The sequence below is a fragment of the Ylistrum balloti genome, unplaced genomic scaffold (genome assembly GCF_031769215.1).
Source record: "Ylistrum balloti isolate Yb309-2 unplaced genomic scaffold, AGI_CSIRO_Ybal_v1 Utg370714, whole genome shotgun sequence".
NCBI classification, from domain to species: Eukaryota; Metazoa; Mollusca; class Bivalvia; order Pectinida; family Pectinidae; genus Ylistrum; species Ylistrum balloti.
Window position 1 is genome coordinate 328,460 of NW_026782426.1, and position 22,977 is coordinate 351,436.

The 22,977-nt window shown below is 36.5% G+C and overlaps 1 protein-coding gene across 1 annotated transcript in view; it reads left to right on the forward strand.

The window, feature by feature from the left end:
- LOC132557730 (hemicentin-1-like) overlaps positions 1-22,531 on the forward strand; it is a 42,662-nt gene extending 20,131 nt beyond the window's left edge. Inside the window, exons 20-34 of the mRNA XM_060222250.1 lie at positions 3,163-3,226; positions 3,832-4,106; positions 4,822-5,094; positions 6,682-6,975; positions 7,411-7,722; positions 7,987-8,286; positions 10,844-11,161; positions 12,414-12,713; positions 12,975-13,271; positions 13,776-14,036; positions 15,316-15,444; positions 16,025-16,205; positions 16,325-16,369; positions 21,983-22,042; positions 22,239-22,531. Of these exons, the coding sequence (XP_060078233.1) occupies positions 3,163-3,226; positions 3,832-4,106; positions 4,822-5,094; positions 6,682-6,975; positions 7,411-7,722; positions 7,987-8,286; positions 10,844-11,161; positions 12,414-12,713; positions 12,975-13,271; positions 13,776-14,036; positions 15,316-15,444; positions 16,025-16,205; positions 16,325-16,369; positions 21,983-22,042; positions 22,239-22,509 (3,380 nt within the window). The 3' untranslated portion in view covers positions 22,510-22,531. The remainder of the gene's footprint in view (positions 1-3,162; positions 3,227-3,831; positions 4,107-4,821; positions 5,095-6,681; positions 6,976-7,410; positions 7,723-7,986; positions 8,287-10,843; positions 11,162-12,413; positions 12,714-12,974; positions 13,272-13,775; positions 14,037-15,315; positions 15,445-16,024; positions 16,206-16,324; positions 16,370-21,982; positions 22,043-22,238) is intronic.
- The last annotated feature ends 446 nt before the right edge of the window (positions 22,532-22,977 follow it).

Consider the following 22,977-nt stretch of genomic DNA (forward strand, 5'->3'; position numbering starts at 1 on the left):
AACCAATGATATCAAATGTGCGATAATATGATAAATGAATAAATACATTAAAGTTTGCATGGTTATAAATACGTTAATCTCATTGGAAATAAAGAAAAAGTAAGATGTTAGATAAAGTAACTTGGGAGTTATACCAGAAAATTTTTTCTATATATATATATATATATATGAGCCTTAAATGAATACTATATATATATATATATATATATATATATATATATAAATAAAAATAAAAATATAAAGTAACTCTACCAGAAAGTTTTTCATATATATAATATAATATATTAACCTTAAATGAATACTATAAATATGATAAATTAAAAAGTAAGATGTACGATAAAGTAACTCGAGAGTTATACCAGAAAGTTTTTCATACATATAATATAATATATTAACCTTAAATGAATACTATAAATATGATAAATTAAAAAGTAAGATGTACGATAAAGTAACTCGAGAGTTATACCAGAAAGTTTTTCATATATATAATATAATATATTAACCTTAAATGAATACTATAAATATGATAAATCAAAAAGAAACCATCGTTCACGTTTTGTACCATCGTTTGTCACACTAACATTTTGGTTTATTTTTGAGACTAACATTATGTTTACAGTATATTTTAAAGAAAGACGAAAAACTAAAAAAGCAGCGTTATTTTCTCAAGTAAAAAGCGAGAAAAAGAAAGCATTTCGTCTTGGTTCCAGCAAAATTGCGTGTTGATAAAAGTCTTTTAAAGTCCGTGTAATTTCTGGCAAAGCCATTGTGTTTCATCCGTCGTTCCGCCTTGCATCATGTGTAAATCTTTCAGATGTTGAACTATATTTTCAACGTAATAGAAATGCTCCTGATATGATACTGTCACATTTCACAAAACACATTTCTGTTCATAATCCACTGTTGTCATTGATCTAGCTGGGAATCGATGCGGATGCTGTTGAAAGCCTACAACCTGTTATTTTGCTATTTTGTCTAGTTTTACATCCTTACATCCTAGTCCGAAGTCGGACCCATGAAATTTACACAATTCGCCAGATTACATATATTTCTTACCTATATTTCTTCTATATGTAAGAGACAACATAATTTCATTCCCAGGATCTTTTTCCGAATGAAAAGTCATTCGGAGCTCCTTTATCTATTGATCTTTTCGTTGTTCCCTCGTGGTCCTAGCTGAAAATGCAATAACTAGCATTTGAACCGTATTCAAAATGGCGGAAGTCTTAGAAACTTTATTATCTCTTTTGTTTGTTTGTTTGTGATTATTGAATTTTGGAGATCAGCGAATAATGAATAATCACTTCAAAGATCTGAGGCATTAATGATTCTGCCAATCATTTTTTATGATATTGAAATCTCCCTTGGCCTTTTTGTGTTACAACGTTACATCATTGTTTTGAAAAGAATCGAAGCAGTATCAGTGATTTATGTGAAATGAAGAAAACAGTTTAGTTGTCTTCACTACTCTGCGAGGATAAAATATGTTTGAATGATTGTGCCAGTTGGATATAACACTTCCGCTTACTATATATCGTTTGTATATGATCTTATATTGTTTTGTCTGAAAATCGTTTGGATAGTGGTGTGCCATATGTAAACATGAACGAGAATTAAATAGTTATAGCAGTTTTAACAATTCTGCTACCAATATGAGGTATGAGATGAAACATTGTGTTAAGTGCATGTTGTGTTTTACCTTATTCAAGAACCGAATATATTTATCTGGGAATCATATTATGCTTGTTTTCCAGTTCGAACAGATGATCCAGTTATTACAGGTTATCAGATGAATATAACAGAAAACACCCTACAGTCTTATCTTTGTACCGTTAGAAATGGGAATCCAAGACCCGTGGTCAGGTGGTTAAAAAATAGCATCCCTATCCCTAGCATCATTTCCAACGAAACGACTGATGGACAAGGAAACAACATCACGACAAACCGATACAGCTTTATAGCCTCTATTCAGGGGGACAGCTTTGCAGAATACACTTGTCAATCGGAACATGTTGTCAGGAACTCGTCAGCAACCGTGCAGTTGGGGCAGATAAACGGTAGGACAAGGAGGTTATTCTGTATCGATTTTGGCAAATTAATTACAGAGCTAGTCTTAACCAAATTTCAAAAGATCCATATACATTTGGGCAGGTATTTTCTTTAAATATACTAGTTCAACATTTACTATTTATATATGAGCTTTTCCATCACATAGTTGGATTACTTATGTATATTATCTAATTATCTAAATTCTAAGGTGGTTTTAGTTTTTATTAAAAAGTTTGAAATAGGTATTTAGTTCTGGTGACGTGCTTCCTAATATTAGTTTATCTTTATCAGAACTTACATTAAAAGTAACATTAATGTACTAATGTGTATATCTGTTCATTTAGTGATTACCGATATAAGTTTATTACTCTTAAAAACTGAAAATAGGTTAACATCTGTGTAGACAAATATTTCAAAAACATTGAAGAACTTTGTTAATGTCTGATTTTAGATATTGCTTAGCGTAAATAAAATGACTGGTGATGAATATTGGTAATTAATGTCGATCTTACAAAGTAAATTATTTGTTCTGTTGAGGATTTTCATAAATAAAAATCAAGAAAATAAGAACTAGCTTTTCGCTTGAAAGTTTGTAATCAATGACATGTTAAAGAAGAAATTTCTTATCTATTTTTCCAGGAACTTTGTCCAATTCTGATGATGTAATCTAGATGTAACCAAATTTGAAATGATAATTTGACTAGCAACAATTACGTAATATTTTACTGTATCGATTTATGCTTGCTTGCTAACAATGTTTACGCCATCAGTCATGATTTCAAAATATATTTTGCCAGTTCTAAGATTGATATTTATTGATTAACTTTATATTTTGGCCACCTTAATAATATTATAACACATTCCTACTGATCCATATTCGATAAAATGTTAATTATGCTCATGTTAAAGTAGAATGTTATATTGTTATGTGTTTATATGTTCCATACTCGATACTGCTAAATTAACTTTAATTAAAAAAAATGTGAAAGTAGCAAATTTAAATTGTTAATTTGCTGTACTATGATCTGATGCAGAAATTACGTGTGCTAAATATATTTAATTTGTTATTTACCATTTACATCTACTTTAGGCATTGATCCTATTTTTTTCCAGCTCCACCTTCAGGCATTGAACTGGTACTACCGAGTGAACCACTAACTGCATCTGAACCGCAGTTGTAAGTTTAATTTTTTTCATACATTACTAACTAAGCTACAAATCGTCATAAATGTGCATGGATGTTAATTCTAGTTTAATTATGACAATGAATAAGTGATAAAGGCAAAACTTTACATATGTATATCAAAATTATAGTTTTATCAACAGAAAATATGTTTTTTCTTTAGTTTTTCGCTTATTGTATATGTACATTACGTTGCTGCTGTGTTGCCTTTGAAAAACCGATCAAATTTTTCAACACAAAGTCATCTTCGGTGTTTAGCGTATTGCATTTAAAAGTTAGTGAAACACTGGGTTCCTACGCAATATTGAGTGTCAAATATATGTTGCCTTTTTCGCAAAGAATACCACTTGAACTTAAAATGCAGTAATGAACTTATACAAACTACGAAATATTGAAAAGAATCTGCCGATCAGTTATAAAATATTGTTGCTTTCTTATCACCAGGATCACGTGCTGCTGTTTGTTCTCATGAAATGAAATAATACCAGGAAGAGTATTCTGTGAATAATTCCACATCATATACCATAATGTTGATGTAAAAAATTTCGTTTCTTTCTTAAAAAATGTTTGCTAACACACCAGCTTTATCAAATTTTCAGTCTTTATCCTAATTTGATCTCCGGGAAGCCTTACAGATGGCTGGGAGCAGTTGCACGTTCGCAACCACAGTGTGTGGTGGACTGGATTATTGGGAACCGAAACCCTAGCAACTACACGTTAGTTGTTACTAATAACACGGACGGAACCGTCAGAACTGTGACCACTCTGTACTATACCCCGACACTTGCTGATAATGGTCAGCAGTTGACGTTCAACGTGTTTCATCCTCAGACATCAACAGTTGAGAATAGAAATACTCAGTTGGTTGTCCATGGTAGGTTAACAGGGGATTCAAAGGGCCACGTACAAGTTTATAGGGGAAATCAGCGATAACATATGCTTGTTAGATAATAGCTACAAATTTAATCTTGCAAAAGGGATGAATTCAAGAAAGCAAGGGAAATATCTACATATCTAAGATTAGAATTGAAGTTTTATATTAAAGTTTTGAAGGAATATAGCTACTAATTCATGTTTAACTACAAGTTCAAGTTGATGAGGCAGATAAAGACAAATTCTACATTGCGAGGGACATCAATACGAAATAATTATCATACAGGAGGTGATTGTAAATTACAGTTTGTAAATACAATAAACACAAATTCAATATTTTGCGGGAAATAATTACAAATTCGAGTTTGTGAGGGAGATAATTACGAATTCAACATTGTGATGGTGATAAAAAAAGATTTATCATCGTAAAGGAGGTGACTACAAAGGGAGGTTACTTCAAAATTGTGAGAGTGATAACTAGATTTAACATTGTAAGGGAGGTAATAAAAAATAAAAATTATAAAGAAGATAATTGCAATTCGAATATTATGTTGATCAAAGTCAAGGTTGTAAGGGAGATAACTACAGATTCAAGTTTTAACTAAAACACTGTAAGGCTCATGCGGAATGCAATTTACAGGTTGAGCAATAATGACATAGTTAAAACTAGTTTCCAAATTTTAAATTAGAATTTAATATTTTGTTTTGTTTTAAAGGTCCACCGAGTGTTATGATTTCACTAGATTCAGTTGACGTCATTGTAAACAATGATTTCACTGGTCAGTGTAACACGACGTCATCACTTACATACTCTGTAAAGTGGTACAAAGGAGCCACAGAGTTATCCAACGGTGCCAAGTACATGTTGAGTGGCGATGTTTTGACAATTTTTAGTGTCCAGTCCTCTGATGAGGGTCCGTACAGCTGCACAGCTACAAATGCTGCTGGTCAATCAACCATGAGCAATGCTGCTTTACTCAGCGTTATATGTGAGTATGAAGATAGAAACAACCCGAATACTCTACCATAAAGTGTCACGTATATTGATGTATAAGGAAAAGTGTAATTGTGTAAACCATATATCTATATAGTGTATATGTCCTTTTGTTTATTAGTGTATACAGATCTTTTAAATGCCACGTACAAGCAAACAATCTTTTTTTACTTTATTTATCTTGTTTACTTTTGGTAGTTTTTATACTCAACAAAAATATTCAAGGGAACATATGAGGGTCACGTTGCCCATTCTTTTTAAAAGTGCTCGCAGTTAAAATAATCATGAAACTTGGGATATATGTTGATCATACGAAGGCAATGTGTAGTGTACAAGATGCAGGGCCCATTTCCTTCAATTACAGATTTGTTACTCTTTGTTAAAATTTCGTGCATTTAAACTAGGATTATTTAATTTTGTATAAACATTATTCAAACAAAACCAATGTATTGTTTATCAAAGCAAGAACCCGTGACTTCTAAATTACAGAGTTGTTTCCCGTTGTTGAAATTTTTTGTCTGGAGCAGAGCTTTGCTTACATTAAACTAGTTATTGCCCATTGTTAAACCATTTGTGTCCACAGCGTAGACTTGCTTTCAGTTAAGCTAGTATTTGAAAGCTTGGTGTATACATGATGTTACTTAGAGGATGTGCGGTAAACCAAATTAAGGTTCCGCAACCCCCGTCCTTCAAATTTTAGATCCGTAGCATAACTTTGCTTTCATTGGTCATGATGCACAGGGTTCCAAATTCAGTGTTCTCGACCTCTAAATTTTAGATTCATTAACTCTTCTTAATTTTTTGTCCAAGTAAGTTTTAGGGGATCATTCATCTGTTTCACTGATACACGTTTGTCTACGCTACCTGAGTAAGATAATAAAAGCCCTTCATTGGACATTATAAACAATTACGAAACGACCAGACAATTAATGGAATAGCAAAATAGCTGATTCCATTTTGGAGAGAAAGGATGTCAGATATGACATAGGAATTACATGTAAATATCTGTTTTGCTGTTAGGACCCAATAGATATTACGTACTGGCAATGTAAATATATATTATTATCTCCCGAGTGTAAAGGAGCAATGTTGTCATAGTCAGTACCATATCCAAGTGTACATCTATATACATCTTCCGCGTATAAAGGAACAATTCCATCACTCTCTGTACTAAATGTAAGTATATATAAATATTTCCCCAGTATAAGGAAACATTGCTGGCATAGTCAGTACCGTAGATAAATATATTTAAATATCTTTCCAGTAAAAAGGAGCTGTAATAATCAAAACCATGTATAGTATATATATATATAGAGAGAGAGAGAGAGCTGTCATAGTCAGTACCATATTTTAAACTTAAAGTCCCCGAGGTTTGGCGTAACCTGCATGCCAGTTTACAATTCATCCAAATAGTGGTATGGTTCAGAATTTAGAAATGTGTTTGATCTTATATTACGATATAAATGGGTTCCAAGGTTATCAAATTATCTGGACCTCACAATTGACTTGGTTTGATTCACGGTATGAAGTGATTTGTATTGTTGTTTACCATATAACAGTTAACCACACCTTAAATTTTCAGCTGGAGGCGGTTTCCCGGCCATCACTAACTTTGTACTCAAACCAACGGAAGGTTCTACTCTACCATTAACGTGTACTTCAGAAGGAGGAAAGCCAACTCCTGATGTCATCTGGAAAAAGAATAATGAGACTAAAGATGCCACAGACTTTCCTAGTATAAGCAATGGTGTGACAGTTAAAACCAACATTTGGTTCTATACTGTGGCATTCGCCGACCGTGATGCCAACTTTACATGTCTTGTGACGAACAGTGTCGCAAATAAGACCAGACATAAAACGTTTGAAGACGTCTATAGTAAGTGATACATATGTATGTTAATGTTGGCATATGGATTTTTTAAGTAAATATCAGAAATAAGAGACAGATATTGTTTATTCAGAATACATTTAGCAATGTTTGGATCAGAAGTTATGAATAGAACAAACATATTGTCGATTTTTCAAGGCCTAAAGATATTGTTTAGCAAGGCGTATTTTTTAGACTTCTTCATACTTTATAAACTGGGTATTATTAATATGAATACAGACTGGAAAGAAATGTCTCCATATCAAAATTTAATCGATCCTGTGTATCTGATTTTTTCCCCATGCTGTTTGACTTATTACGATATATAAATTTTCCAGTCATTTCAGAAGTTTGCTGTCAATCGTGCTGACAGAAAACTTTCTTGGCAATATAGCTGAATTCTGATTTATGTTTGTTTTATTATTATTTTTTTTCAAATTTTAGTCCCACCTGTCAATATAGCCAATTCACTGGCTGGTCCGACTACTAGCGAAGAAGGGAACGTAGTCACATTCTCCATTAACTTTACAAGGGTCAACCCAGCACCTGCAGTCTCTTGGTCAGTAGGAGGAAATACGTTACCTAGCAACGTGCCATCAGTAACTTCGGTAGAAACGGCTGCAGGCTATCTGAATGCAATTGCTAGTATCACTTTTGTACAAAGAGCGGAATACAATAAAAAAGTGCTTGTGGCTGCGGTTAGACATCCTGAGACAAGCACAGCCTTTGATGTAGCTGCCACTCTTACCGTGAACTGTAAGTAGCAAAGAGTCCTTCTTTATGAAATCGTATAAGTATTGCGATTTGCTATCAGCTGCTAGTAAGATATTGAAAATTTGAAACAAATGAAGTTCGTCTTTGAACAAATTGAAGTTATACAAATATAGTCCAAATCACGATTCAAAATTCAAAATACAGGCCAGGTCGGACCTATTGCTAGAATATTTGTCTATCCTTAACTTGCATGAAAATTAAATCAGATTCAAATACAAAGACAAAATATACATTCTTCGTTATCAGCCGCACCTTCAGTTCCAACTATCGACGGATTTCCCAACACAAACATAAGTACAGTTGGCAGGAATCATCAGCTGGTATGTAAAACCATCGGGGGATATCCTGTTCCGACCCTCATGTGGTACAGAAATGGTGTGCCAATCCCAAGTATCCCCGACCAGGACCGCAGTACAGAACCAATCGTCACTACCGCTACCTATAATTTGTCAGTACAGCTAACGGAGAAAGGAGCTGAGTTCAGATGCACAGCTCAGAATGATATCAATGGAATGAGCATAGCAGTTAGCCTAAAGGATGTATATGGTAGGGCAGTGCACCGACCTATACATAACAATGTTAACCTGATGCTGCAAAAATGATTTTTTCATGGTGGTTTTGTTTTTGTTCGTTAGGATATATCAAAGGAAACATTGATCATAGATTGTGGAATATACGAAAATCATTGAAACATGATTCTTGATGCTCAAAAATAAAAAAATTATTATTTCCCCTCTTCATGATTCGTGTACACAGATAATCCATATGTGTATTGGAACAATTTAATATTTTCCCATTTGTCTATATCTATATCTATGTCTTAAATCAGAAGTTCTGAATATAATTGGATAACTCCAACCAATTATGCATACCATTAAAATAAATGTATCAATGTAAAATTTTGAAGAACATGCCAGAATATTATAGAATGCCTTTTCCCTTGAAAAAGTCATGTTTACAGCTTGCAACAGTGTGACAATCTATATACTTTGTAATACCTATTGACCATTGTTCTATATTGTATATTGAAAAACATATGCTCATGTACAAATAACTCGAAAACTGAATAGTAATTTAAAAAGCTGTCAAATTAACATAGTAAATGTTTCATGTGATCATTCAGGATTTTGATAGAACACGTATATTCCTGGATGACGGAACTGATGCTGCCCTCATTCACAGCATTGTAATTGCATTTTCTAGGCTATCTCTGAAGATCTCGCAGTGTATATTTCATTTTGAAAGGTTATATTAAATTGCATTGTAATAAAAATAATCCAGTTTTGTATTTCTACTCCTGCATGATATTTTTAAAAACAGTAAAAATGGGAAAATAAAAACAAGGAAAATAACAATATGCCGCATTTCAATTCAAATTCAATAAAACTAGGACAGCAAATAAACAAAAGAAAGATCTACAAGAAAAGCCCGAAGAAAGTACAAGGAAAACAATACTTCTACTCCAAAAGGGTGAGCGTCCTCTGCTTCATCGACGACACCCAATATGTAAATCTCGGTCAATCCAAAAAAGCAATGATAACTGAGAATAAGGTTATATACATCTCATAAGGAAAGTGAAAAAGTTCGAAACGTTCAAAAATTCATTACATCAACGTTTCCACAAGAAAGTCAGATTACATAGAAGGAAAGGTACGCGTAAATACTCAGGGTTTATGAATACAAGGAATTCGGTGTTTTTAGATCAAATTTGAAAATATTTACGTTTTATACATTACAAACAGGCATATTGTTTTAATGTAACATTATGAGGTATTATGAGGAGTATGACGTTTTTAACTGCATTATTAGCATTGATAAAAATCGAAATCAAATGTGCTAAATTATTGATGGATTTTTCAATCATGGTCTTATTTGTGCTAAAATACCGATTTAGTTGTACTGTATACCTTTTGTGGTTTTTGCATTTTTATTTTTGTTTTGTTTTGTTTCAGATTATGTTTATGATTTTATTGTTGTTTCTTTAAATATTTTTTTCTGTGCATGTATTATGTTTTAATGGTTGTCAGAGAGGTTTAATGCTGATTCTTATGTTTACTTCTAATTATATTGTTGTCTGTTTACTTAACTACAATTAACAGGTTGATGTTTATTATCATTAATCACTTGTTGCTTGTACAGATAAATAAGCAACGCAAGCCTGGTAATATCTATTCGTTTTAGCAATGTTTTGTTCAAACACTATTTTATTGCCAGGAAATATGCACACAGCCTCTTTCTAATTTTTTAATCTGAAGTTAAGTATTGCCACTGAAGCTCTTCATTGTGCTGTATATATCAATAACAGTACCTTGATACACTTCTTCTGTTCACTGGTCAATTGTAAAATATCATAATGAGGACCAGGTTAGTTCACGCCCACTCAGCATACAAATGTACGCCACTTATTGTTCTTTTGACAGTTGATCACTTTAGTTTCGTATTTTGTAGGAATTGGTTTTCTTATGTTTTGCATCTATTTGATAATCTCTTGCATACATATTGATATATAACTTAATTATAATTGAAAATGTATCACTGAAAATGAAGATGCAACTGAATAAATATATATTTACGTTTCTCCGTAACGAACAAAACTTCCATAAAACATTTCATGGTCCAATGAATTGATCGTATACACGCGTGCAATATAATAAAGATATATCATTGACTGGTTTGAATTTTGGAAGTAGTTGCTCATATTCTCCTATCTTCCTTAAATATTTTTTAAACATTTTTAATATGTCATTAGCTAGGACAGAGATATTTCTAAATAATTGGAGTTATTAACAATTTCTTTTGTGCTTCTTTTTTTATTCTGAATGATATCTTCAATCTTGTTTAAACAGGAAGTTTAAAAAATATATCAATATAAAATGTTTTAATGAGTAATTGCAGAAGAAAAATAACAAAAAAGTAAAGGAAAAACTGTATATGTAGCCACAATGAAAGATAGTGCCTAGTATGTTGGTAAAATAAGAATGGATGCTCAAAAGTGAAAACTGGGGAGTATTGATGAGGATGCTGAATTTAGAATCACCAATTATATGTTGGTTGATATTGATTTTATATTTATGTTATCAATTTACAATACATTTTTTTATAGTTGAAGCGGAATTGGAATCGCTAACAGGAAATTCGGATGTCATATCTGGTAAGAACACATCTTTTACGTGTAAAACAAGACCCAGTCATCCTGAGCCTAGGTTACATTGGTCGATGCTTTCTATGTCCGGTGCGTCCGAGAACTTACCTGTAAGCACGTATACGGTTATCCAGCAGCCCGCAAATGGATTAGTAAGTGTCGAGTCCACAGTATACTTCGTTCCTGACCAGGATGATACTGGAAAAGCTATCGAATGTGCCTCAACACAACTTGGATTACAGCACGTTGCTGATGGGTCACTGCCAATCACCGTTCATGGTAATCTTTATCGACTAGTTACAAATTTATAGCATTTTACATAACGATATGAAATGTTAAGTTACATGGTTTTAGATTTCAACGAATTAAGAATTTTCAGACATCACATTTGCTGTGTTAATATTCTCTAATATCAATGAAAGATGTTGTTGCAAGTTTGGCTTGTATGTTATTTTGAAAGATTTCAAATGCATTGTTATTAGGAATTAAGTATTTCAAAGTGAGGTTCCGGAAGTAGTTGATCATCGCTGACCATCAGTATATATGTACCAATAACACAGGCTGATAATTTGAAATGAATTCAATATTTACATGTCCTTAACTTGTCAGGCAACCTGCAAGTTTCTATTAACCAACAAGACAGAAACGCACAATCATGTAATATTTCAAGTATACTATGCACTTCAGAAGATTTCGACAAACACCCTGCTAGGTTATTTGCAATTTCCTGACACAGACGCAGACACGAAACAAATTTCTTCCATCCCCATCTCTGTTAAAACTGTTCACTTGCTGATGTATGATGAACATATCAAGTTTTCCTAATAACAGACGATTCCAAGATGGCTGACATAGTTATATGATGCAGTTCTATTCATTAGATAGCCATACTGTATATGGTTATAATTGTCTTTGAATGTGTTTTCCATTATGTGTCTTTTGTGCAATCATTCGAGACACGTGTAAGATTATTTCAATAGTTAAGGTCGAATCGTTATTGTGACAGAAAATTTTATCTCATCTTCTCATGAGTGTTTCAACCAATATATCCATTATACCAGAAGATGTTCAAAAGCTGCAGCATTAGCAAAATCACTTTTCAAACATGTCTGTTGTTGTATGGCATGATACTGGTATTAGTATTCGAGACTGGATGAGAATACAGACTAACGCTTCTCTTTTACGTTGCATGTATGTTATTGAATGACTAGATATTAACATCTAACTTAACATTTATGCATTATGACATTAACAATGTATTCAGTTTATGAAAATCAATGCGGATTTCAGATGACAGAACTGAATTTTTAATTGATCTGTTATCAATAATGATATCTTCCTGCTAAGAGTTGGATTCTCTCTCAGCAGATTTTCTGCCAATTTATTTTTATAATTATCAACTTCAGCAATTCATAAAATGATCAAATTTCAAACCAGTCATCATTTTTTGTATATGCATATTTTTTGTGTTGTAAATGATTTTACAATATATATACCACTTAACACTACTATATCTAATTTGTTTCATCAGGACCACCTTCAGCAACTGCTTTGTCCAACACAACCTCCATCCTCGGTGAAACTAAAACCTTCACCTGTAGTGTTGTGTCCTCACTCACCCCTTACAATGTTACTTGGTACAAAAGTATCAGCAATACACAAGCAACATTACTTCAAGGAGTAAATGAACAGTTCTCGGTATCGAATATTCATCCGATGCATAAGTTAATTATCTACAACATTGACGTCGATGATAACGGCGTCTACTTTTGCATCGTACAATCTGCTGCTGGGGTTTCCCAAAGAGCTGAAGTATGGCTAACAGTTTATAGTAAGTTCATCAAATGTCTTAAAATATAAATAAATGTTTCAGTGTTATCATTCTTATATTTTCAGTTCTATATGAAAATGGATCAAAGCTGATACAAATGTCTATTTTTATAAAGATCTGTATGTGTTTATGACCCAATATCGAGGATACCGTTACTATTCATGAACAACCTTAAACTTATTGAATGTCTTTATATCTTTTAATTATCTAATTGCAGTGCGTTGTGTTAAAAGTTAAATAGCTGTCTTTGTCTATTTTAAGCTAAACCAACCTCAACTTCTTTTGAGAACGGGTTAAGCGCCGTTGCTGTTACTGAGACCAGTGGTGATATCAGTGCACGTTGTCTGACGGATGTCCATCCTGCCAACAATGCCTCATTCATGTGGTACTTCTCCAGGATTGACAGTCCCAGTGTGATGACAGAAGTTGACTCCTCCTATGTTAGCAATGATGAACTTAACATTCCAAGAGCAACCAGGCAAAACTCTGGGCTATACACGTGCAAAGCCGTCAACCATTTGGGCAACAGCAGCGCCTCGTTTTCAGTTGATGTACAATGTAAATGGATTTACTTTCCTTACAAACATTTAACTTCACTATCCCAATGTTTCCTATAAGAGTTTTATCGCCATTCTCTCTTAACATTTATGATCCGGAGATCATGTTCATTTGACATGTTGATGGCGGAACATGACTGCCTTCATGCAGATCTATTTCATAAGACATCCATTAGATTATCTGACTGATTTCAAGCTGAATACACATATTGTATATTACTTTGATAAACCTACGATCCCTATTAGGAATAACCTGATATTAGGCAAATATCATTAATGTGAAACATCAGTTCAGAATACATGCATAGTCAAACAATTTTCTGATAACTGAAAAGACATAATTTTTGCTGTCTGCTGTTTCTGGACAAATGGAGTTTCAAGTTAAGCTAAAACTCATTGACAATTGGCCGCTCATTTGATTGTCGCACAATCCAATCTGCTGGATTATTGTTTCTATCTTGATGGCATCGAAGCCTTTCTTAAAGTATGTTTTTTCATTATATAGATCCACCAGAGTTGGATACCAACAATGTTCAGACTGAATACACTGAAAATGTAGATGAACTCGTACAACTCGTGTGCAAAGTCCTTGCAAATCCTGCTCCAACTGGTTACACATGGATGCACGAGAATGAAGCAGTTGGAACATCGGAGACTCTTGAAGTGTCAGTAGAATCTGGAACGAACATTTACACTTGCGTGGCAACGAATGCTCTCGGGTCCTCGGAGGGATTCATCTATACCATTGAAGCTCTAGGTGACAGTGGTAAGCTTGAATAGAAGTTTTTTTCTACTCCCATATTAATATATTGAAAATTGTGTGATAGCACCTTAAGGTTTGTACTAATTAGGAAACAGGCAATTCTGGTAATACGTGATACACATGCTATTATATTCATTATAAACAAATGTTCTGAGCTTTACAAAATCACATTCACTAATTTAAGTAAATTTTCCCGCTCGAGTAAGACCCTCATACCATTTAACAATTTTATTTTGAAGATCAAACCTAATAATAAATAGTTACAGGACTTGAAAAACACAGTTTCAGAACGTTAGGTATTATTTCAATTTGTTTTAAAGTGTTGTTGATAAAACTTTATATTTGCCACATAGTTGATTGGATCACATCAAATGAATTTTGTAATGTCTTACTAAATACAATATTTTCTTAATGACTTATTGATCAGTATGTATACTATCTTGTGAAATATCTGTTGATTGATAATTTTTAAAAATAATATTGTGATGTAAATACCCTTGTGAATAATACTGAACACAAATCTAATGATTTATCATTTGAAGTGTCTTTTGCAATTAACTTGGTAAGTATTTATGTATAAATCTAGTAAATTATATTTGTAGTAATGCAAATCATTACATGTTTGCCCAGATCATGTACTATTTTAACAAACTACGCTTGAAAGTTAAATTTACAAAGAAAAATTAAAACATAATGTGTAAATGAACTGTCATTTCTGAAGATTCACTCTATTGTGAGGGAGTGTTCTAACTAACAGTTTTATTGTTCCAAGTGATATTTCATATAAACGTGTTTTTTTTTCAAAGTGTTATTTTTTTCTTGATACATGAACTATAATTTAACAAATACATGTATTTACACAATAAATAGTATAGAATGTCTCATTTTTGCATCCATGTTTTATTTAAATGACCGTGATATAGTGTTAAGACAAACTATTCGCTTGTGTGAGATACAGACTGTAACGTAATAGAAACATTTTTATCATAAATCGCAATCTTGTAAGTCATTGTCATCCTCCATTTCATTGTCATTATGTGACTAACACTGTGATGAGTTTCAATAAAACAGTATTAACTTTTAATGGCTTTAGTTGCTTTGAAAACATCTTAAAATAGTGTTTGAAATAATAACTCTTTCGATAATTTGACAATCCAGTGACGTTTAGAACTAAATACTACAGAATGTTGATATATATATAGCCTAATGAATATATGATTGATAAATGTTTTACACTTGAATGTTATCGTAAGACCTAAGTTGAACTATATGGATATTTCAGCACCTGCTACGGGCGCCTCTACCGCGGATGAAGGCCTTTCAAGTGCCGTCATCGCCGCCATTGTTCTTGGTGTTATTTTCTTTCTCCTCATTCTCATCATCTGCTGTGTTGGCTGTAAAGCTTACAAAGGTAAATGGAACTGATTATACAAACTATAAAGTTTGTTAATAAAGCGTTAAACTGCCTCCGTCGGTAGATCATTGGATATGTGCTGCGGTCTCAGGTTCCATAAATCTTGTCTGGTTTGTGTTCCTAGCACTCAGATTTCAGATCTCTGTTCCTTCCTTAACATTTCCCTCGATTTTGATGAGTCAATAATTCAAGCACAATGCTAAGTTTCCTAACAAGACGAGGTCATTAATAACATTTATCACTGCAGATTCTTATTCGACATAGACTAAACTATGAATTATTCATCTGGTATTTGTGCATTTCTTTGGCTACAATTTAGACGTCACAGCTTAAATGACTCGCGATTTGTAGTATGTTGAGTTCCCTTTATCAGATTGTTAGTATAGTCGTATAGACTGTTCATATTTTCCTTGATGGGATTTACAAAAGCCACAAATACCAAATACTTCTATATTTTTTAAGAAGATATCACCCAATAACAATACATATGTCTTATCTCTTCATATTTTGTCTGCTATGACCATTCTTCGTCTACCTCGGAATACTATCTTTATCGGAAGCATATTTTCAAATACAGACAAACAGAAAAAAGAAAAGGCCAGGAGTCCAGAAAAGAAGAAAAAGCCTAAACATAAACCAAGTTCCGTGGTACCTGACACCGAAGACAAACATTCGACGCTCTACCCCAGAAGCAAGGACCCAGCCTTAATTTTTGGACCAGCTCGACATCAGTATGATGAACAGCGTCACTATCCAAGGTATGCCACAATATGTAGATAGTGTTTGTGTACTGCAGAATGTGAACAGACCTTAGACACATATATCCTTTTCATTTTCAGTTTCTAAGATAAATCTTAATTGCTGTATTTGTTTGTAGGGAGATTCATGCCGGTTCATTTATTGAACGAGATTACAGCCACAGGTTAGTTTTTCTTGTATGCATTCTTGTATAGGTGTTGCGAATTTGGAAAAAATTACATCAATTTTATAATCTAGCAAATGCAAACCTTTCCGTAACATCTGGTCTTATTATACATGTACTTATTCAAATGTCCCTGTATCAACTTCTGCTTAGGATGTTCCTTGGTTCGATCGACTTTTGGGTGTAATCATGACTATGATAATAGTGTTCTAAGGCTAGTGTTCCTCCATTTTAAGAATATATAGAGAATTTCTTCAGACTCAGTCACACCAGCTAATAACAAACACCTCAGTCACACCAGCTGAGAACAAACACCTCAGTCACATCAGCTGAGAACAAACACCTCAGTCACACCAGCTCAGAACAAACACCTCAGTCACACCAGCCAGCTCAGTCACACCAACTCAGAACAAACACCTCAGTCACACCCGCTCAGAACAAACACCTCAGTCACACCAGCTCAGAACAAACACCTCAGTCACACCAGCTGAGAACAAACACCTCAGTCACACCCGCTCAGAACAAACACCTCAGTCACACCAGCTCAGAACAAACCTCTCAGTCATACCAGCTAAGAACAAACACCTCCGTCACCAACTCAGAACAAACAAACACCCCAGTCACATCAACTCAGAACAAACAAACACCTCGGTCACACCAGCTCAGAACAAACACCTCAGTCACACCAGCTCATAACAAACACCTCAGTCACACCAGCTCAGAACAATCAAACACCTCGGTCACACCAGCTCAGAACAAACACCTCAGTCACACCAGCTCAGAACAAACACCTCAGTCACACCAGCTCAGAACAAACACCTCAGTCACACCAGCTCAGAACAAACACCTCGGTCACACCAGCTCAGAACAAACAAACACTTCGATCACACCAGCTCAGAACAAACACCTCAGTCACACCAGCTCAGAACAAACCTCTCGGTCACACCAGCCCAGAACAAACACCTCTCACACCAGTCAAACACACCCAGTCACAATCACCTCATCAACAAACAAACACCTCGGTCACACCAGCTCCGAACAAACACCTCAGTCACACCAGCTCATAACAAACACCTTGGTCACACCAGCTGAGAACAAACACCTCAGTCACACCAGCTCATAACAAACACCTTGGTCACACCAGCTCAGAACAAACAAACACTTCGATCACACCAGCTCAGAACAAACACCTCAGTCACACCAGCTCATAACAAACACCTCAGTCACACCAGCTCAGAACAAACACCTCAGTCACACCCGCTCAGAACAAAAACCTCAGTCACACCCGCTCACAACAAACACCTCAGTCACACCAGCTCAGAACAAACAGTCACACAGCTCTCAGTCAGAACAAACACACCCAGTCACACCAGCTCAGAACAAACACCTCAGTCACACCAGCTCAGAACAAACACCTCAGTCACACCAGCTAAGAACAAACACCTCTGTCACCAACTCAGAACAAACAAACACCCCAGTCACATCAACTCAGAACAAAGAAACACCTCGGTCACACCAGCTCAGAACAAACACCTCAGTCACACCAGCTCAGAACAAACAAACACCTCGGTCACACCAGCTCAGAACAAACACCTCAGTCACACCAGCTCAGAACAAACACCTCAGTCACACCAGCTCAGAACAAACCTCTCAGTCACACCAGCTAAGAACAAACACCTCCGTCATCAACTCAGAACAAACAAACACCCCAGTCACATCAACTCATAACAAACAAACACCTCAGTCACACGAGCTAAGAACAAACATCTCAGTCACACCAGCTCATAACAATCACCTCAGGCCAACCAGCTCATAACAAACACCTCAGTCTCACCAGCCAGAGAACAAACACCTCGGTCACACCAGTTGAGAACAAACACCTCAGTCACACCAGCTCAGAACAAACACCTCAGTCACACCAGCTCATAACAAACACCTCAGTCACACCAGCTCAGAACAAACAAACACCTCAGTCATACCAACTGAAAACAAACATCAGTCACACCAGCTCAGAACAAACTCTCAGTCACACCAGCTCAGAACAGTCACCTCATTCATACCAACTCCGAACAAACAAACACCTCGGTCACACGAGCTAAGAACAAACATCTCAGTCACACCAGCTCATAACAATCCACCTCAGAACAAACAAACACCACCAGTCACACTCAGTCACTCAGAACAAACAAATACCTCAGTCACACCAGTTCAGAACAAACAGCTCGGTCACACCAGCTCAGAACAAACACCTCAGTCACACCAGCTCGTAACAAACACCACAGTCACACCAACTCAGAACAAACACCTCAGTCACACCCGCTCAGAACAAACACCTCAGTCACACCAGCTCAGAACAAACAGTCATACCAGCTAAGAACAAACCCAGCTCAGAACAAACAAACACCTCAGTCACACCAGCTGAGAACAAACATCCAAGTCACACCAGCTCATAACAAACACCTCAGTCACACCAGCTCAGAACAAACAAACGCCTCAGTCACAACAGCTCAGAACAAACAAACACCTCAATCATACCAACTGAAAACAAACATCAGTCACACCAGCTGAGAACAAACACTCTCGGTCACACCAGCTCAGAACAAACACCTCAGTTACACCAACTCAGAACAAACAAACACCTCGGTCACACCAGCTCAGAACAAACAAACACTTCGATCACACCAGCTCAGAACAAACACCTCAGTTACACCAACTCAGAACAATCGAACACCTCGGTCACAACAGCTGAGAACAAACACCTCAGTCACACCAGCTCATAACAAACACCTCAGTCACGCCAACTCAGAACAAACAAACACCTCAGTCACACCAGCTCAGAACAAACACCTCAGTCACACCAGCTCATGATAAACACCTCAGTCACACCAGCTCAGAACAAACATCTCAGTCACACCAGCTCATAACAAACAAACACCTCAGTCACACCAGCTCAGAACAATCACCTCAGGCCAACCAGCTCATAACAAACACCTCAGCTCAGAACAAACAAACACCTCAGTCACACCAGCTCAGAACAAACACCTCAGTCACACCAGCTCATGATAAACACCTCAGTCACATCAGCTCAGAACAATCAAACACCTCGGTCACACCAGCTCAGAACAAACAAACACCTCAGTCACACCAGCTCGGAACAAACAAATACCACAGTCACACCAGCCCTGAACAAACACCTCAGTCACACCCTGAACAAACATCTCAGTCACACAAGCTCAGAACAAAAACACCTCAGTCACACCAGCTCAGAACAAACACCTCAGTCACACCAGCTCAGAACAAACACCTCAGTCACACCAGCTCAGAACAAATACCCTAGTAATACCATCTCAGAACAAACGCCTCGGTCACAACAGCTCAGAACAAACAAACACCTCGGTCACACCAGCTCAGAACAAACAAACACCTCAGGCACACCAGCTCAGAACAACCACCTGTCACACCAGCTCAGAACAAACATCTCAGTCACACAAGCTCAGAACAAAAACACCTTAGTCACACCAGCTCATAACAAACACCTTAGTCACACCAGCTCAGAACAAACAAACACCTCAGTCACACCAGCTCAGAACAAACACCTCAGTCACACCAGCCCTGAACAAACACCTCAGTCACACCAGCTCGGAACAAACAAACACCTCAGGCACACCAGCTCAGAACAACCACCTGTCACACCAGCTCAGAACAAACATCTCAGTCACACAAGCTCAGAACAAACATGTCACAAAGCTCAACACCGGTCACACCAGCTCAGAACAAACAAACACCTCGGTAACACCAGCCCAGAACAAACACCTCAGTCACACCAGCTCAGAACAAACACCTCAGTCACACCCGCTCAGAACAAAAACCTCAGTCACACCAGCTCAGAACAAACACCTCAGTCACACCAGCTCAGAACAAACACCTCAGTCACACCAGTTCAGAACAAAAACCTCGTTCACACCAGCTCATAACAAACACCTCAGTCACACCAGCTCAGAACAAACAAACACCTCAGTCACATCCGCTCAGAACAAAAACCTCAGGCCAACCAGCTCGTAACAAACACCTCAGTCACACCAGCTCAGAACAAACAAACACCTCGGTCACACCAGCCCAGAACAAACACCTCAGTCACACCAGCCCAGAACAAACACCTCAGTCACACCAGCTCAGAACACACACCTAAGTCACACCACTCAGAACAAAACAAGTCACACCCCAAACACCAAGTCACAACAAACACATCACAAGCTCAGAACAAATAAACACCTCAGTCACACCAGCTCAGAACAAACACCTCGGTCACACCAGCTCAGAACAATCACCTCAGTCACACCAGCTCAGAACAAACAAACACCTCGGTCACACCAGCTCAGAACAAACACCTAAGTCACATCAACTCAGAACAAACAAACACCTCGGTCACACCAGCTCAGAACAAACACCTCAGTCACACCAGCTCATAACAAACACCTCAGTCACATCAGCTCAGAACAAAAACCTCGTTCACACCAGCTCATAACAAACACCTCAATCACACCAGCTCAGAACAAACAAACACCTGTCACACCAGCTGAGAACAAACACCTCGGTCACACCAGCTCATAACAAACACCTCAGTCATACCAGCTCAGAACACACACCTAAGTCACACCAGCTCAGTACAAACAAACACCTCAGTCACACCAGTTCAGAACAAACACCTCAGTCACACCAGCTCAGAACCAAATATACAGGTCATATATACATCAGTCACACCAGCTCACAGAACAAACACCTCAGTCACACCAGCTCAGAGCAAACACCCTCAGTCACACCAGCTCAGAACAAACACCTCGGTCACAACAGCTCAGAACAAACAAACACCTCGGTCACAACAGCTCAGAACAAATACCCTAGTAATACCAGCTCAGAACAAACATCCAAATCACAACAGCTCAGAACAAACACCTCAGTCACACCAGCTCCGAACAAACAAATACCTCAGTCACACCAGCTTAGAATTACCAAATATCCAGGTCATATATACATCAATCACACCAGCTCAGAACAAACAAACACCTCGATCACAACAGCTCAGAACAAATACCCTTGTTATACCAGCTCAGAACAAACATCCAAATCACATCAGCTCAGAACAAACACCTCAGTCACACCAGCTCGGAACAAACAAATACCTCAGTCACACCAGCTTAGAATTACCAAATATACAGGTCATATATACATCAGTCACACCAGCACAGAACAAACACCTCAGTCACACCAGCCCAGAACAAACACCTCAGTCACACCAGCTCAGAACAAACACCTCAGTCACACCAGCTCAGAACAAACACCTCAGTCACACCAGCTCAGTACAAACAAACATCTCAGTCACACCAGCTCAGAATTACCAAATATCCAGGTCATAAATACCTCGGTCTTAGCGGATAAGAACGTATAGACATTCTAAAGTCACGCTTTTGTTACCAAAACTAAGACCAGAATAGACATATATCAACCTTGTTCATACTGAAAAACTGTGATGCGCATAAGTCTCCATATATGTTTGAAAAGCTCGATGAATGTAATACTAATCTTTCTCTCTCATCCATCTCTTGATTCAAACAGGGACGGGTTTGATCCGAATGCGTACTACTTTGCCGCACCTGGCAGCGAAGTGGATAACATGTAAGTGATAGGCATTCCATAGTGATTTTAGCTATCAGTGGGAAGCATTCCTCTTTAGTTGCTAAAGCTACAATACACCGGATTGTGTGGTTTCGTCCTAATTCATATGAGAGAAAAAATTGGATCAAATTCTTTAAGACAGAATAATTTAACATTCTTGTCAGTAGTATTATACATTAATGTTACACCCTTTCAGGTTTTACAGAGACACCGGATTCCGGCAAAGACGGCCGAAAGTGCTTCCTCCTGTGACCACGGCTCTTTACACGAAGGAGGCAAAACGACGGAAGGATCGGCGCAGGAAAGCAAAGAGGAAGCGACAACAAGAACGACAGGCAGCCGAGGGCATGGAAAACCCGGAAAAATCTAAAGACACCTCTCAGCCGATAGTTATAGACGATAATCGGCCAGAAAAGGACGCGGCTGCGGACACAAAAATCTTACTAGGAGATAAATTCAAAAATTAAACAATGCGGAATTCGGGTAAAGATCAGCGGATATCTGAAGAAGTGATAGTTACAAATATTGAAATCAAGTTCTGAAGATTTAGCAAAAGCATTTTAGAAAGTATCGAAAGCCTAACTCGAATATATGAATGTTAACGATATATATGTGCTCTTTCCAATGTCACATGGATGGTTTTGATTCAGAGACGTTTGCTAGCGATACGGACCCTAGTAAGTGTGTGAAAGGTTTGAACTTACTGAATTTATTTATTTGTTGATTTATGTTAAAATAGAATATTGATTTTATCTTTTTACATAATTCCGTAAAAACTGAAAAAAGGAAAAACTCAGGGAACTTCAGTACCTGAATGTTATGCTCTGTAGTACGTCGCTGTCTATTGGAGTGTAGAATTACGAATTTCCTGTGCAAGAAAATTGAGCCATGAAGAAATCAAAGCAGGAATCTTCTTTCTATAACTCTTCTAGTAA